Source organism: Sceloporus occidentalis, unplaced genomic scaffold (assembly GCF_023333645.1).
Source record: "Sceloporus occidentalis isolate IW3139 unplaced genomic scaffold, rSceOcc1.0.p SCAF_57, whole genome shotgun sequence".
NCBI classification, from domain to species: Eukaryota; Metazoa; Chordata; class Lepidosauria; order Squamata; family Phrynosomatidae; genus Sceloporus; species Sceloporus occidentalis.
In genome coordinates, this window is record NW_028317037.1 from 1888023 (window position 1) to 1905467 (window position 17445).

Genomic DNA, 17445 nt, shown 5'->3' on the forward strand with positions numbered 1-17445 from the left:
TTTTAAAAACAAATATGGCAGATTTTAATGCTGCTTGAAAACCTCTTTCCATCTGCCAGCTTTGTGCTGGTTTTGGGGGAAATGAGAAAGTGTTGGGAGGGAGGGACTGCCAACAGAATTAGGAGATGCATTGCAGGCTATGGACAATTTGCAGCCAAATAAGATCCAAAAGACACGGCAGCAATAGTCCAGTTTGAGAGCGCGTTAACTGCCCTGGCCCAGTGCTAGGGAATCCTGGGAATTGGAGTTTATTGTGGCCCCAGAGCTCTCTGACAGAGAAGGCTCAATGTCTCAGAAAACTACATTTCCCAGAATTCACTAGCACTGAGCCAGGGCAGTTAAAGCAATCTCAGATTGGATAATTGCTGCAGTGTGTTTGGGACTTAGGTGACCCTTGGCAAGTCACACTCTCTCAGCCTCAGAGGATGGCAATGGCAACCCCTCTCTGAAGAAACCTGCCAAGGAAACCCCATCATAAGGTTGCCTTAGGGTCGCCATAAGTTGAAAACGACTTGAAGACAGGGCCGGCTCTAGATATTTGACCTTCCTAGGCAAGAAATATTTTGGCACCCCAAGGGCACGATGTAGAACAAAATGTAGGACGTTCAAGAAAAATGGAGGACACGACCAACTAAAAGCCAACAACGTTAATAAAAAACAATATAAATGCATGTTTCTCAGTCATTCTCAAAATGGAGGACATTTTGACATGCCTATCAGCACAACTCAAAGACCCAAGTTCAAAACTACTAATTCACTGGGATGAGGAGGAGCAGAGAGGCCTCTGGAGGATTCTGTATAGGAAGAAGAAGAAGAAGGGGCTCCTGAGCATGTGCAGAGGCCAGTCAGGGGGAGCAGCCACCGGGAGAAAAAGCTCCTGGTTGTACCTTATTATTACTATTATATGTTATAAGTATTATTAAATTTTATTTATTTATAAAGACATATAAAGGCAGATTTATACAGAGTGTTTCAGGGAGTCTCTATATTATAGCATCAGGAAAACTTGTAGGTGTTATTAAGGTTGGGAAATCCTGTTTGGGGTCCTTTCCAACTTTTGAGCCCTTTCATCCTCCATTTTGGGTTCCCTGAAGGCCTCAAACTGCCAAGTGCTGAGCCAGTGGCAGCCATTTTGTATTCCAGTGGCCATTTTGTGCTGCTTGTGACTGTGGGGATTAATGTTCCAGAACCTTCTCTGAGGCCTCTGTTGAACAGAGCTTCTCTTTCTCTCTGAGGCTCCAGAGTCAGAAGGAGGCCAGGCTCCTTGGGCCAAAAGGAAGGAAGGAAGTGTGTCTCTTTTCTGAGAGGGTTTCCTTATTACACAGCTGTGCTCTTTCTGGGGAACATGGGTTTTTAAAAGGGATTAGAAATGGGAGGATAGTTTTAATATAAGCTCTGTTCTTCTTCTTCACAAACATTGGGCTTTGGCTTCTAAAGAGGAGGCTTGAACCCCAAAAAGGCCAAAAGTGGCTCCTTTGGGAGGTTTTAAAAGTCTCCCCAGTTTCCTTATTAAGAGATTTTGAGGCAAGAAGGAAGGAGACAGACCAAAATAACTCATATTACCAAGAATGAAACAAACAAACATACAAACAAACAACAAGAAGAACAAGGATTAGACAGAAAAACAAACTGCTTATATTTTAAAAAAGCAAAACCATTTTTAACAGGATAAAAATTTGACTTGGGTGCTTCTATCCTTTTACAACCAATTTAGGCGGTATCTGCACTACAGAAATAATCCAGTTCAAAACCGCTTTAAGTCTCCTGGTTCCATCCTATGGAATACTGGGATTTGTAGTTTTTTGTGGCATGAGAGCTTTCTGGCAGAGAAGGCTAAGTTTCCCAAAGGTAAAATCCCAGGATTCCATAGGAATGAGTGGTTAAAGTGGTGTCAAAGTGCCTTATTTCTATAGTGCGGATGCAGCCTTCTTGGGAAAGGGGCTGATGATGGGTAAAAGAGGAGGAATGCAGAAGGAAACGAGGACGGATGGACGGACGGAGGGCCACCTGCAGCTGGACTGGCCTCCCTGAGCGGTCAAGACCTGAGCTGGGTTGTGGACGATGGGCACTCTTAATATTAATAGTAATATCATTCACTATTGGTTGTAATTAAGGAGGGGATCAGGTTCCTCCTTTCAATAGCATCAGGAAAATGTTTAGGTGTTGTTAAGGTTTGGAAATACTGTTTGGGGACTTTTTGTGTTCTCACAGCCATCGGGTGCCATCAGGAAAACTTTTCTTTAGGATCAGAAATCCTGTTTGGGGTCCCTTCCGACTTTGGGGACCTTTCATCCTCCATTTTGGGTTCCCTGAAGGCCTCAAACTGCCAACAGCCAAGCGCTGAGGCAGAGACGGCCATTTTGTGTTCTGGCAGCCATTTTTTTTCCTTCTTATGATGGTGGGGAATAATGTTCTGGAACTTTCTCTGAGGCCTCCTCTGTTGAACAGAGGCTCCTCTTTCTCTCCTGAGGCTCCAGGGTGAGAAGGAGGCCAGGCTCCTTGGGCCAAAAGGAAGGAAGTGTGTCCCTTTGTGCTTCTGGCCCTCCATTTTGGGGCAAAGGAATGAACGAAAGAAGGAAGGAAGGAAGGAAGGAAGGAAGGGGCCTGTGGGGGTCTGAAGAAGGGAGGCAGGGACTCAGGGCTAGTGGGGAGGCTGGGCTTTGGGGACTGGGAGAGAGAAGTGGGAACGAGACCCTCCTTTGGGCCCTAGCTGTGGAGGAGCCACCGGTCCTTTCCTCCCCCTTTGGGAAAGGAGACCCCCTCAGCCCCCTGGACTCACTCCTGCCACTCATTCCTAGAATGGCTGGGACTCAGAGGAGTTTCCTAGGCATTGTCACCTTTTGCCCTCCATAGCCATTGGCACTGATCTTTTCCCCATTGCCTTTCCTCCCTCAGCCCTGTGGACCTCCTCCTCCTTCGCACTCAGAGCAACCCTTCTCTGCGGCTGAGGAGACGGACTCTGACCCAGGGAAGCTCTGGCCATAAAGGACTGCAGAAGAAGCCTTTCTGGGGCTGCAGGAATCAGGGTCTTTGTACTGAAGGTAGGCCTTTATTCCTGGAACTGAAAGAGGACCTTTGTGTAAATGCTTCAGTCCAGGATTGTGTGGAAGGGCTGCAGCTGAGAGAGTGAGCCCATGCTTTGCAGGGATAAAGCCCCAAATTCAGTCTCTGGCAGCATTGACTTCCCAGAAGGTGGAAGTGAGATTTCCAGACCCCAGACACACAGTGCGCCAGTGAGTCCTTTGTGTGGGGACTGTGTGTGTACGTGTTGTTTACTAGAACTTTGTAAGATATTTGTTTGACTGGGTTTATATAATGAATTTCCATAGGTCTTCACATCCCAAAAATTAGCATGGTACAGGATGCAATCTTCACTCATAAACCTATACAGAAGAAGCAATGGAAATACAGAATAAACTTAGATATCTGAAACAAAGAAATTTTTAACAAGCTAACAAGCCAGGAAGATGTCTTGCCAATAAAATAAGGAAGGTAAAAGAACAAAACAACATTACAGAAATAAATAAAGATTGAACATTAACATCTGGCCAAAATAAAATTAAGAAGACCTTTCAAGAATTCTATGCTAAATTGTATAAAGGATCTCAAACATCTAGAGCCAAAATAGAGGAGTTTTGGGGAAAAGCTGACTTAAAGCCACTTTCAGACCAACATAGAAATATATTAAATGGACCGATCACAACAGCAGAAATCATGGAAGTAATAAGAAAAAGTTTTTAAAAAGGGAAAACACCAGGACTGATGGCTTCACCGCCAGTTATTATAAAGTATTTGAGGATCAGTTAAAACCACTCAAATTAATGATAAATGCCATCAAAGAAAATCATTACCTTGAAACATGGAAACAAGCTAATATAACTTAGCTGTCAAATGAAGATAGAGATGCAACTGATGTAAAGAGCTATAGGCTAATTTCCTTATTAAATATGGATTATAAAATATTTTCTATGATTTTGGCCAATAGACTCAAAAAAGTTCTTAAAGACTGGATTCAAAAGGACCAACCGGGATTTCTCCCTCACAGAAAACTCAGGGATAACATACGAAACATCTTAAATATAATTGAATATTTTGAAAGGCACAACAAATAAAACCTTGCACTTATCTTTGTCGATTTAGAAAAGGCCTTCGATAACATAGGACAGGATATGTTATTTGCGACACTTGAAAAATGGAAATAGGACCTTCTTATTTAAGATGGATAAAGGCAATGTATAAAGATCAAAGAGCCAAACTAATAGTTAACTATAAAAAACAGAGGAATTTAAGGTTTCTAAAGGTACAAGGCAAGCTTTCCCACTTTCACCCCTTTTGTTCATTCTGATCCTTGAAGCACTGAATAATAGGATAACATTAGAAAATAAGATTAATGGAATAAAAATTTAAAACAACTGAGTTTAAAATGAGAGTCTTCTCAGACGACATTTGTATTCCCTGGAGAACCAAGAAAAGAGCACAAGACAAATGATGGATGTAATAGTGGGATTAGAATATGTTTCAGAACTAAAATTAAACAGAGACAACACAACATTAATAACAAAGAAAAGACCTAGAAAAATGGGGGAAATTACACCTATCGCTATTAGGAAAAATATCACTGATCCAAATGAGTTTACTTCCTGAAATACTGTTTCTGTTTCAAGCAATAACCATCATCCAGAATGAAAAACCATTGAGTCTATGGCAAAAGGAAATCTCAAAATTTATTTGGAATAAAAAAAAAGAGCCAGGATAAAAACAAAAATACTTTGTGATGAGAAAAGTAGAGGAGGGCTGGGTTTACCAAACTTAAAACTTTATTATGCTGCTTGTTGTTTAGTTTGGATTAGAGAATGAGTTATTGGGAATTGTGGAAGCTGTGAGACTCTGGAAATACTCTGGCCAAAGATCCACAACAAACTTCAGATGAAACAGAAAATTTATTGATAGAACTGGAACAAAGTATTCTTGCCACGTCTTTGCCAAAACTGAAGACTCAGAATGAAATCAGAACCTTAAGATTCCCTCCAACCCCTCCCATTGAGTTGTTTCCCAGCACCTTTCCCTTTGATGTAGAAACCCTTTCTTTGATCTGTAAAGTAAGGAGGGGGTTTTTGACCATTTGGTTCCTGGCTTTTCCTATGGCGCAGAGATCTAAGGCTGTATACCAGATTGGGCTCAGATTCCCAATAGCCCCTCATAATTTACCTGCTGCCATGTCCTACGTGACCATCCGGCTCGTTCCCCATGGAACCCTTCCCCACTCGTTCCAACGTTGCTGCCTGTTTGGTTATATATCTATCTATCTATCTATCTATCTATTCATCGGTCTATTCTTCTATCCATCTATCTGTCTGTCTGTTTGTCTGCTTGTCTGACTGTCTGTCGGTTTGTCTATTCATCTCTCTATTTATCCCTCTATCTATCTATCTATCTATCTATCTATCTATCTATCTATCTATCTGTTTGTCTATCAATCTATCTATCCCTCTATCTATCTATCTCGTCGTTTATCTATCCATGTCACTCTCTATCTGGCCATCTATCTATCTGGCCAAACACCACGAGTGCCTAACGACTATCCATCTATCTATCCATCTATTTACCATCTATCTATCCATCTATCTATCTGGCAGAAGACACCCTGAATACTTAACTGAAGGTGGATTCTGACAGAAGCCATGCTCCATGTTCATTCCATGCCTGATGAGAGTGTTGGGTGTGAGGCATTGGAGAAGCATCCAGCTGTGTTTCTCTAGCCAGAAGCAAAAGGAAGGCCTTCTCCTCTGAGGGCCACTGGGGAGGTCAGGAGGTTTCAGCAGATGATGCGCTCATTTCACATCTAGCTACAGGGACATAGCCAGGGTCCTCTCCAATTCCCCATCCCCTGACCCCCCTCCACTCTCACAAGGCATGGAGTGTCAGGACCATGGTGAACAGGTCTGAGGAAATGACATGCATGTGGCCACTAGACGGAGCTGTTGTGGAAGTCATTGACAGCTCTAGTGGCAGTTAGATGTGTCAGCATTTAAACAGTGCATCATTGGAATGTTGATGCAACTGTCAACTGTCATTCTCAACTGTCAGTGAGGAAGAGTGAGACAGTGTGTGCCTCAGAGTGGGTTGTTACTGGTGTGGATGGTGGAGGGTGTCGATGTATATAGTGTTGTACACAGTGGAACTTCTTATATGAATAAAAGCCTCATCTGAGAGAAGATTACAGTGTCTCTTTGCTCACTGAGAAAGCGACAGGTGTTTCTTCAGCTCACAATCTACTGACTACAGTCAAGGTGGAGAATCTGGCACCATACGCTAACGTGTTGCCTCATGTGCTGCGCAACATAGCAATGTCAAAAGCGTTTTAACAAAAGCGTTATGTAGGGGAGCTGCAGTGAATCTATGCTAGGTCCAGGGGGCTTTGTTTGGTGAAGAGGGAGGAAGGGGATGTCCATCTCTGCATTGGCCCAAAGGAGGCATATGTCACCTGCGTATCTTACTAGCAGCATGCTGTTCTCTGTGTCTTTGAGTGATGCAGGGTTTCTTGACAAATCAAGCCTAACTCTAGTCTCTTTTCTCAGGAACTTCATCTCAGTCTCCTTCTACACAGCTTTGGGACATATTTTGCTGGAAGAGACCCAAGTGCAGGGCCACCAGGATCCCCCTTCCCACCTAATGGCCAACAGAGAAGCCAAGCAGAGGGAGTTGGGCTCCAAGAGAAAGAGGCTGTCCAAGTACAACTCTTTGGTGAGTTGCCATCCTCACTATTAGTTTCATTTGTGTCACTGCTGGGGCAGCTCATGAAAGCAAGTGGAGAACATATTGTCCCAGTTTGGCAGTAAAACTCCTGGTAATCCTCTGTCACCCCACTTTTTCAGGGGCTTTCAAAAATGTCCCTGTTTCTCTCTCCTCCTCCCACTTTCCCCCTTCTCCTCAACTCATTTCAGTTGCTGCAAAATGACTTCCAAGGACTTTGCACCCCATCAACTAAAAAGGGGGGAGAGGAGAGGAGAGAAGTAGCAAGTGTCTTCCCTTGCTGCGAGACTGAGCCAAAAGCAAATTGCTGTGCCCTTCCTAGCTTGTGTGATCTTCCTCATAAACAACTTTGGCCATCCTCACCACCTTCTGGTGTTGCTTGTCCACATGTGCCTTGCTTTTCCTGTCTGTGAAATGTTGGGGATATGGGAGACCATCTCTGAATCTAAATTGGGGGTGGGCCCAGTGGCCCTCAAGTCCAGAGTCCTCCCCAGAACTGTTTTTTAAAAATGACATTTGCCTCTGAAATTTGGCAAGAAGTGGCTAAATGCACCATACTTATTTTGTGGCTAAATAGACTATATGTGTTGGGACAGTCAGTATCCGAATCCATCCTCAGTATCCCAGCCATGCCCTAAATAATATTTATTTATTATATTCTATATTATATTGAAAATATTCGAGTCAAACTGGATCTCAAAGGCAATAGCTTTTTTGCATACGTCTGGTATGATGGGAACAAACGTGACAAAGTCTTTAATGAACATCTATTGAGGAAAACTGGCTAATTGTGAACAAATGTTTTACATTGGACTTCCACTTTGGGTTTCCCCACAGGATCCTTTTTTAGGCCAATGGGGAAAAGATCAGAAATGGATAAAGTACAGAGACATATTAACTCATGATAATGAAGGAAATGTTATATTAAGATTAAAGGAAGAAACCATAACTAAAATAGGCCATATGAATTGGTTGAATTATATTCAACTTAAAGAAGGAATCATAGAATCGTAGAGTTGGAAGAGACCACAAGGGCCATCAAGTCCAACCTCCTGCCATGCAGGAATTCACAATCAAAGCATGCCGAACAGTATGCAAAGGAATCTTGTAGCACCTTGAAACCAACTAAAAGGAAGAGATTGGCAACATGAACCTTCATGGCCTTGTGGCCAATTCATCATGCGCATGATAGACCTTGTCACAATAGGTCTACCAAGCCAGATTTACAAAGGATAAGAGTTTATTTGGTTTTGAGAAAGAATATAATGAATATTAATGAAAGAAGATGAAAAAATATATTATGTAAAATATATAACATCTTACTGAAAAGATCCCTTGAAGAAGTGGAAATTAATGATTCTATGACAAAATGGGCACAAGAATTGGGATACAATTTAGACTTGGAAAAATGGGGAAAAGCTAGATTAAAAACAAAAAAATTACTGTAGCACAAAAAAAAATTATTTTAAAATTGTAAATAGATGATATCAAACTCAATTATAAATTAAAGGATAACTGATGTTGGAGATGCCAAAAAGAAATGGGTACATATTTGATTATGTGGTGGCAATGCACATATATAAAGTCATTTTGGGTGAAGATTCATTTGGAAATAAAGTTAATATTAAAAATTGATTTTGAGTTTGGACCAGAACTATATCTGTTAAACAAGACTTCATTACTAGATCCAGAGGAAGAAAGGAAATATTGGGAAATATTATTATACTTAATATCGGCTGCCAGAAGGATAATAGCATAGAAATTGAAATTACCTATAATAAACCCACAAATAGAGACTTGGCAAAACGAAAAACAGGAATTGAAAGATCTAGACCAGGGGTAGGCAACCTTTTTGAGCTGGGGGACAGGTTGCTGTCCCTCAGACAACTGGGGGGCCGAAGCCAAAAAATAAATAATTAAATAATTTTTTAAGAATTAAATAAATAAATAAACCGGGACAAATGTAGGACAAATTTTTCAAATGGAGGACAATTTTTAAAAAAAAAAAAATATTGAGGTCATGCAAAAAAATTGCTGATTTTTTTTAAAAATGTTAATATAAATGCATGTTTCTGAGGCTTCTATAGACAATTGCCCCCCTTGCCCCCCCTTACACGCCTCCTCCTGATAGGCCAAAGGCCCCACACCCTCACGCGAGAGGCCAAAGGCTCCAGCGGCAATCGGAGGCAGGACCAGGCTGGGGCTGGTCCCAAGGCCTTGCTGGGCCGCATCCAGCCCGCGGGCCGCAGGTTGCCTACCCCTGATCTAGACAGATTAACAGCATTAATAAACAAGAAAAATATGGTTAAAAGGGAAAGGATTGGGAAGCTATAAGACTTTATTTAGTGGCTGCTCACTAAGGAGAGCTACAAGAAACAAAACCTTTTTATTCATACCTAGCGATAAGGGAATAAGATTTTGTATTAAAAGATAAAATTATACAGTTTCTTGTGGAGAGTTATCAGGTAAAAGCCTAATATATAACAGATTTATAGCTTGTTGATATATGTTTTTGTTTATCTTGTTGTAAAAATGCAAGCTTTGTAAATATATATATATATATATATATATATATATATATATAAAATCATAAAATGAAAAAAAAAGGCAGTAGCTGTTTTCTTGCCAACAGAATTTAAAGTTTATTTCCAGGACTGAATTCTGAAGTGATGAAATAATATTTGGATGCACCATGTGCTTTCCTCCCCTTTTGCTTAGTCACTCTGTGGATCAGGGCTATTTTCTATTTCAGGTGACCTTTCCAGATGTGGCAGTATATTTCTCAGAGGATGAATGGAATCTGTTGACGAAGAAACAGAAACTGTTGTACAATTATGTAATGATGGACAATTATGAGAATGTGGCTTCTGTAGGTAAGGAACCTGAATCCATTGCTCTTTCTATAAAGACTGAGGGCCCTTGCATACTATATTATCATGTCGCTATGGTTCCACTAGAATTGTAGAATCATAGAGTTGGAATAGACCACAAGCGCCATCCAGTTCAACCCCCTTCTGCCATGCAGGAATACACATTCAAATCACCCCCATGAGATGGTCACCCAGCCTCTCTTTAAAGACCTCCAAAGAAGAGGACTCCATCAAACTCTAAGGGAGTATATTCCACTGTCAAAGAGCTCTTACTGTCACAAAGTTCCTGCTAATGTTTAGGTGGAACCTCTTTCCCTGTGGCTTGCATCCATTGTGGTGTCTTTTTCTCTGTAGCTGAAAAAAAGCAAGGCTGCTCCTTGCACAACATGACACCCTTTCAACTATTTAAACATAGATATCATATCCACTCTTTATCTTCTTTTCTCCAGGCTAAACATAACCAGCTCTCTAAGCTGCTCCTAATAGAGCCTGATGTTTTCTAGACCCTTCACCACTTTGGTTGCCCTCCTTTGGACATGCTCCAATTTGTCAACATCCTTTTTGAATTTTGGGGCCTAGAACTGGACACAGGATTATTCCAAGTGAGGTCTGACCAAAGCAGAACAGAGTGGCACTATTACTTCCCTTGATCTAGAAACTATTCTTGTACAGTGGAACCTCGCCATACGCGGGGGATCCGTTCCGGATCCCGCCGCGTATGGCAATTTCCGCCTATGCTCGAGCCCCATTGTAAACAATGGGGCTCGTGCACGGCGGCACGGAGGTGCGCGGGGCGCAACGGGCATGCGCACCCATTCAACTGAATGGGACGCGCCGCCCCTTCCGCCCTGCGCGCGCGCTGCTGCTTCAGCACATATGCTCAAGGCCGTGTATGGCACGCCCGCCTATGGCGAGGTTCCACTGTATTGATGCAGCCTAGAATCACATGGGCCTTTTTAGCTGCCGCATCACACTGTTGGCCCATGTTCAACTTGCGGTCTACTCGGAGTCCTAGATCCCTTTCAAGCCTAGTTTAATTGTGATAGCAACATCCTGTAGAATATCTGAATCTGTATTTCAGTGAGGCACTATTGCTCTCCAGTTTCTAAGGATTCTAAAAACTCCATCCTAAACTGCCAATTCTAGGATTTTGTGGGAAGGAAGCATGGAGATTAATGCTTTTCTCACCCAAATGGTATTCAGCACATCCCTGAGCAAGTTTCCTACCTTTTTTGACCCCTCTTCCATCCTTTTAATGCTCTGTAGAGTCTTCCTGGGGGAAAGACCTCCTTGGGCCTGCAATGGCTCAGAGAGGGCCCAGTAGTGGCAAAATTGCCTCCACTTCCCCGAATGGATTCTGTGGGATGTTGAAGGGCAAAATATTATTTCATTGCCCCTAGGCAATACAATGTGGGGTTGCCCCTGAGATCTCCTCCAAACCCCATCAGTAGTCCATGCCTGTCTTATATATGTTTTAAGGCTGTTTTAAGGCTGCTCCCTGGCACTTGACCCTCACCAAAATTGGAGTCCAGGTCCCAGCCCCATTACTCTGCCTTTGCCAATGAGTTATTGGAATGTGACTCCAACTTACTTCAATATCAATTAGGGAGGAGTAAACATAGGGCTAAATCTTGGGCTAACACTTTCCTCTGTTAACTCTGATATTCAGTATTATCTGTCATTATCCTTCTTTACAGAAGAACTTGTCAGTCATGGGAGAGTCCACACACCAGAAAAGCCATACAAATGCCAGCATTGTGGGAACTGTTTTTCTCAGAAGGCACACCTAGTGATACATCAGAGAGTCCATACAGGAGAGAAGCCATACAAATGCCAGCATTGTGGGAAATGTTTTTCTCTGCAGTCACACCTAGTGATACACAAGAGAATCCACACAGGAGAGAAGCCATACAAATGCCAGCATTGTGGGAAAGGTTTTTCTTGGAGGTCAGGCCTATTCAATCACCAGAGAGGCCACACAGGAGAGAAGCCACACAAATGCCAGCATTGTGGGAAATGTTTTTCTCAGAAGGCACACCTAGTGATACATCAGAGAGTCCATACAGGAGAGAAGACATACAAATGCCAGCATTGTGGGAAATGTTTTTCTCAGAAGGCACACCTAGTGATACATCAGAGAGTCCATACAGGAGAGAAGACATACAAATGCCAGCATTGTGGGAAATGTTTTTCTCAGAAGGCACACCTAGTGATACATCAGAGAGTCCATACAGGAGAGAAGACATACAAATGCCAGCATTGTGGGAAATGTTTTTCTTTTAAGTCGAACCTAGTGAGACACCAGAGAATCCACACAGGGGAGAAGCCATACAAATGCCAGCATTGTGGGAAATGTTTTTGTATGAAGTCACACCTAGTGACACATCAAAGAGTCCACACAGGAGAGAAGCTATACAAATGCCAGCATTGTGGGAAATGTTTTTGTACAAAGTCATACCTAGTGATACATCAGAGAGTCCACACAGGAGAGAAGCCATACAAATGCCAGCATTGTGGGAAATGTTTTTGTACGAAGTCATACCTAGTGACACATCAGAGAGTCCACACAGGAGAGAAGCTATACAAATGCCAGCATTGTGGGAAATGTTTTTGTACAAAGTCATACCTAGTGATACATCAGAGAGTCCACACAGGAGAGAAGCCACACAAATGCCAGCACTGTGGGAAATCTTTTTCTTGGAAGTCAGACCTAGTGAAACATCAGAGAGTCCACACAGGAGAGAACCCAAACAAATGCCAGGATTGTGGGAAATGTTTTTCTTCCAAGTCATACCTATTGGCACATCAGAGAGTCCACACAGGTGAGAAGCCATACAAATGCCAGCATTGTGGGAAATGTTTTTCAGTGAAGTTAAACCTAGTGCCACATCAGAGAGTCCATACAGGAGAGAAGACATACAAATGCCAGCATTGTGGGAAATGTTTTTCTGGGAAGTCAAACCTAGTGAGACATCAGAGAGTCCACACAGGAGAGAAGCCATACAAATGCCAGCATTGTGGGAAATGTTTTTCTTGGAGGTCAGGCCTATTCAATCACCAGAGAGGCCACACAGGAGAGAAGCCACACAAATCCAAACAGTGAACAAACAATATTTTTGTAAATAAGAAATACAAAAATATTTCTTCAATCCAGCGGTGCTAAAAGGCCCTTATGATTTTATATCTACAAGTTTTCTGTCTATACGCCTGTGTATGTTTTAAAGTTATGTTTTGTTAACTTTAGTTTTTAATTGCTACTAGTAAAGATAATTGCTTTGGGTTATAAAATTGGCAGGGGATTGTGGGTCGTGGTTTAGGTTAGTTAGATGAGGTGCTGGGATTTGTTGCAGCTAACTAGAAGACCAATGATAGCATTCAAAATTTGTGGGATGTTGGCTGACAAAAGTTGGGGACCGGTAGTAACACAAAGGGAGCAAGCTTCTTCGAATGTCTGGGGCAGGGAGAGATTGTGCGTGTGAGAAGGATGGCAAAGTGGGGCTGGTAAATAGTGGAGGATAGATGGTGGGAATTGTAGGTGGGGGCTAGGTTTGGTAGAAGGTTGAGTTTTAGGTTTAGGGTTTTCAATATATTCTTTGGCTTGGGGAGGGCACTTCTGGCTTAAAAAGTGAATTTCTGACTATGTGTTTTCAATAAAGTTCTTTGCTATTTCAACACACTAGACTTGTGAATTTGCACAAAACTGACCCTTTCTTCTGTCCTCAGTTGTCAGCTCCATTCCCAACCATAAGAACAGAGGAGGCAAACACACATACATCTATATATATCTATATACTGTATATCTACATACCTACAGTATACACAGAGAGACTATTTCCAAAGCAGAACCTTTCTTTCCTGCCTTTCCTGGGCTCCACTGCGGCCTCTTCAAAATCTCTTCGAAGGAAGGAAGAAAAAAAGGAAGGAAGGAAGGAAGGAAGGAAGGTAGGAGGTGCTGCTGAACCCCTGGCTCATTCCCTTCCCTCAAAAGCCGACAGTGGAATAAACAGCAGCATCAGGAATGATTTGATAAATAAGCAAGGCCTTTTTAGCTGCCGTATCACACTGTCGACTCATGTTCAATTTGTTGTCTACTTGGAATCCTAGATCTGACCTGACTTGTATTGTAAAATTCATTGCATGGCTCTCACTAAAGACAAAGGTCTGTGTCCCATTGTATCCAGCCTCCTTAGTGGCTTCCATTCTAGTGGGACAGTGAATCCATTTTGGTTTTAATCATGACTGTCCAAGGCATTGAATTTATTGGGGGGAAGAGAGTCCAGTAAAAAGTTTGCGGTGGATTTACTGTTCCCCTGCCCTGACCTCTGACTCTCCTTGCAAGACAGCCAGATGCGAACATGCTGCCCAACTCTAAAACACATGGAAAGTGCATGAGGCTTCTTCTGTACCTTTTCAGTTAGTTCCAGGTCATCCTCTGATTCTATGACATCCATGTTCCTGTAGCCATGCCAGTAAGATCCCAGCGGCAAATGTGAGTCATCCTCCAATCCGCATTCAACATCCAAATGGGCTCTTTGACTCCGTAGGTCAGAGAAAACCTGTCCATTTGAACAAAGAGTAGAAAGATGAGGTGGTGCCCCTTTTCCATATTGCAGCTTTTCTCCTAAGGCCAAGAACCTCTTGCATAAAAGTGTCCCAGACTCACTTGGCTCCCTTCCTCTGGGTCAGAAAGAATTGTCTAGTTCACGATTGCTGTCTCCTTCATTTCGCATGATGCCTTTGTCATTCATCTTAAGGCCAGACAATTTTGTGGAGGGACCTTTCTCCTTTTGTCTGGGGAACTTTATAAGAACAGTCTAACAAATAAATACAATTTTACCTGAGCAAATTAAGTGAACCTCAGAAGAAGCATCATAGGATATATCAGGCAGACTCTTCATCATGTAAACCTTTAACAGGTTGGCTAGTGGTCAAGTTGAAGGCAGTTCTTCATTTGTCTGTGTTCAAAGGAGGTTTCCCATAGGCCACCTCCACCGTATGACTGTGGATGAAAAAGCCCACCAGCCTCTATGCCTAGAAAAGAAATTTGGGGCACCTTCCTGGTAGGATTTTTCTTGAACTGCCTCCCAAATAATATGTCTTCTGTGAAAGATTACAAGCCTTGTGTTTTTTAAGGAGCAAAGCTGTGAAAAGCATGACCATGGAAGAGGTTCATACATTTCTAAATGGGGTTGAGAAAGTGGAAGGAGACACAGTGTTCTCCTTCTCTCTTCTTGCTTGATCTTGGGGTCATTTAGTGGAGATGGGAAATTCAGGACAGACAACAGCAAAACAAAAACCACATTTCACAGAGTTCATGTAAACTTTGACAGACTGGGTCTTCCATATTATTGGGGCATTGAATTTCCTCCAGGTTTTCATCCATGGGGCTGGAGCCCATTTCCAAAATAGAGTCAGCACCAGAGAGAGCTCAGACTGAAAGACAGAGCAGATTCACCAACCCACTAACATGGAAGTCTCCGTTCACCACTGTCTATGTGATATAACTCCAAGCCATTGTCCTCCAATGTCCTCTTTCCCTCCCAGTTAACATTTGTAGATTATCCCTTGCAGATCTTGGAGAATGAACTTCCAACCGAAGGAATAGCAGTATCCTTATTTTAGTAGCATGTGTTCATTTTTAAGAAATGCTTTTGTTCATTCTGCATTTTGTATTCTAAGCCACCTTGAGGCCCACCCATGGGAGAAAGATGAGATGAAATGTAATTAATAATACAACCATACAGTTCAAAGAAGGTACAATAGGAAGGAATGAATAAGAAGGATGCTTTCAGGTGAGATCAACCAGTCCAACTTGTGATGCCTTCAAAAAGCAGGAGTAGGTTCCACAGTAAGGAAGACAGTACTCAAAACACCAACATAAAATAGGAAACAGGCAAACTAACCCAGAGAAATGCTCTTGTCCTGAGGTCTCTCCTCCTTCTCTCAGCCTCAACTGACTCAACTCCCACCTTGGCCAAGATTCTCAGTTCTTTCCAGGGAAACCAACCAAAGAAACACATTCTCCTTGGTCCCATCTGACCACTTCTCCATGAGTCCAGTTACATGGGTTACATTTCTCTTAACAGGATGATTTCAACTGCTTTGAAACATTTCACAGTCAGCTCTCAGTATCCACAGATTCTGCATCTCAATATATCCCCAAAAAACCAACCTTGATTTTGCCATTTTATGTAAGGCACATCATACTGCAAACCCATTGTTTGTAATAGGACTTGAACATCCAGGGATTTTGGTTACTTCATGGGGTCCTGAAACCAAACCTCAGCAGATACTGAGGTCAAACTGTAAATAATGTTCAAATGCTTTTTATTTTCAGAATAAACAACCATACAATCAATAAAATTACAATTCAAACATACATCACACTTGTTCTTTTATTTTGTTCTTATTATTACCATCTACTTCTTCCATCTACATCTTTCTCTCTCCTACCTCCTCTATTCTTTAAACCGCATGCCACCCTACCTTCCTACTACCTTCTTTCTCATTCTTTCCACCTCTCTCCTCCTTTCTCTCTCTCTCCTTCATAACTGTACCACTCTCTTTCTCCTCATTTCACTCTACTCAACTGTATCCCCTACTTTCTACACTTACACATACCTCCAACTACATACCTAACTCTCTTTTTACCACCTCTGTCTTCTTTCTCACTTCTAGAAGAATAGGAAAGATCTTATTTCAGCTTCCTCACTTCTAATTTATTCTATACTTTACCATGTATCATAACTTTCCTTTCTTTCTCTATTTCATATTTACTTCTATCTTCTTACTCAGTTTACGTTCTTCTACTCTATCCAAAGTTCAGTTAATACACAGAAAAGAATCTCCAATGTCATCTCCTTCTATCTCCTTTGAAGGCTGACTGATGCATTTCTGCATCATTATATACAACAGTGATGCTCCACTCCACTCTTATGCCCTCTAACTCTGGGTTAATATAATAATAATAATAATAATAATAATAATAATAATAATAATTTATTTGGATCCCACCTTTTCCCGAAGGAATCAAGGCGTGTTACAAGAAAGAGTAATAAAATACAGTATGTGTAAACTATACATTTAAAATAATAGCCAAACCCTAACCCTCCCTCCCACACCCCAGTCCAAATTATAAAAGTAAATTATGGGCCTGAACAGACAGGCCAAAATAAAGCTGCTTCGGGTCACTTTGGAGGAATGCTGTTCAGAGACACATGCGTCTTAAGAGGCCAGAAGCTGCACCAAAGCTGAGCTCCAGTCCTTAGGACTGTAGCATGGCTTTGGCATGGCTTCCGGCCTCTTAGGACACATGCATCATTTAAATAGCATACCTCCAAAGTGACCTGAAGCAGCTTTATTTTGGCCTGTCTGTATGGGATCTAAGTAAGATAAATTACAAAAGGAAAAATGGGCTAAAATTAGGGTGGAGAGGCTGAGGGGAGGACTTCTATCTAGCTCCTTTTTGCACCACGGAAAGGCCAGATAAGGGCCACGGCATAGCCTTATCACAGTGCAAAAAGGAGCTGCAAAAAGTGGTGTGTGTTTGCCATAGTCCTGATTTGGCGCTAAAAGGGGTGGCCTGTACAGCCCTTTAATTCCCAGAAAATGGGGCTAGGATTGGAGTCCTAAGGTTGGCCCCAGCCTTCCTCACTCCCAAAGATGTCAATAGGAGGAGGGCTGGGTAGGACTCAAGTGTCTGACTGATTTTAATGGGTCTATTCTTTTCTTCCAATAATCTACATGAAATCATGATGTATAGATAGACAGCAATAACAACAACAACAACCCAATAACAACAACCATAGCAATTGCAATATTT

At 42.0% G+C, this 17445-nt stretch overlaps 1 protein-coding gene across 1 annotated transcript; it reads left to right on the forward strand.

The window, feature by feature from the left end:
• The first annotated feature begins 10973 nt into the window (after window positions 1-10973).
• On the forward strand, window positions 10974-12977 carry LOC149287684 (uncharacterized). Its single transcript, XM_089492547.1, has 2 exons — window positions 10974-10982; window positions 11230-12977. Exons 1-2 carry the CDS (start codon window positions 10974-10976, stop codon window positions 12724-12726), a joined length of 1506 nt encoding a protein of 501 aa, XP_089348673.1. The 3' UTR covers window positions 12727-12977.
• Window positions 12978-17445: the final 4468 nt, after the last annotated feature.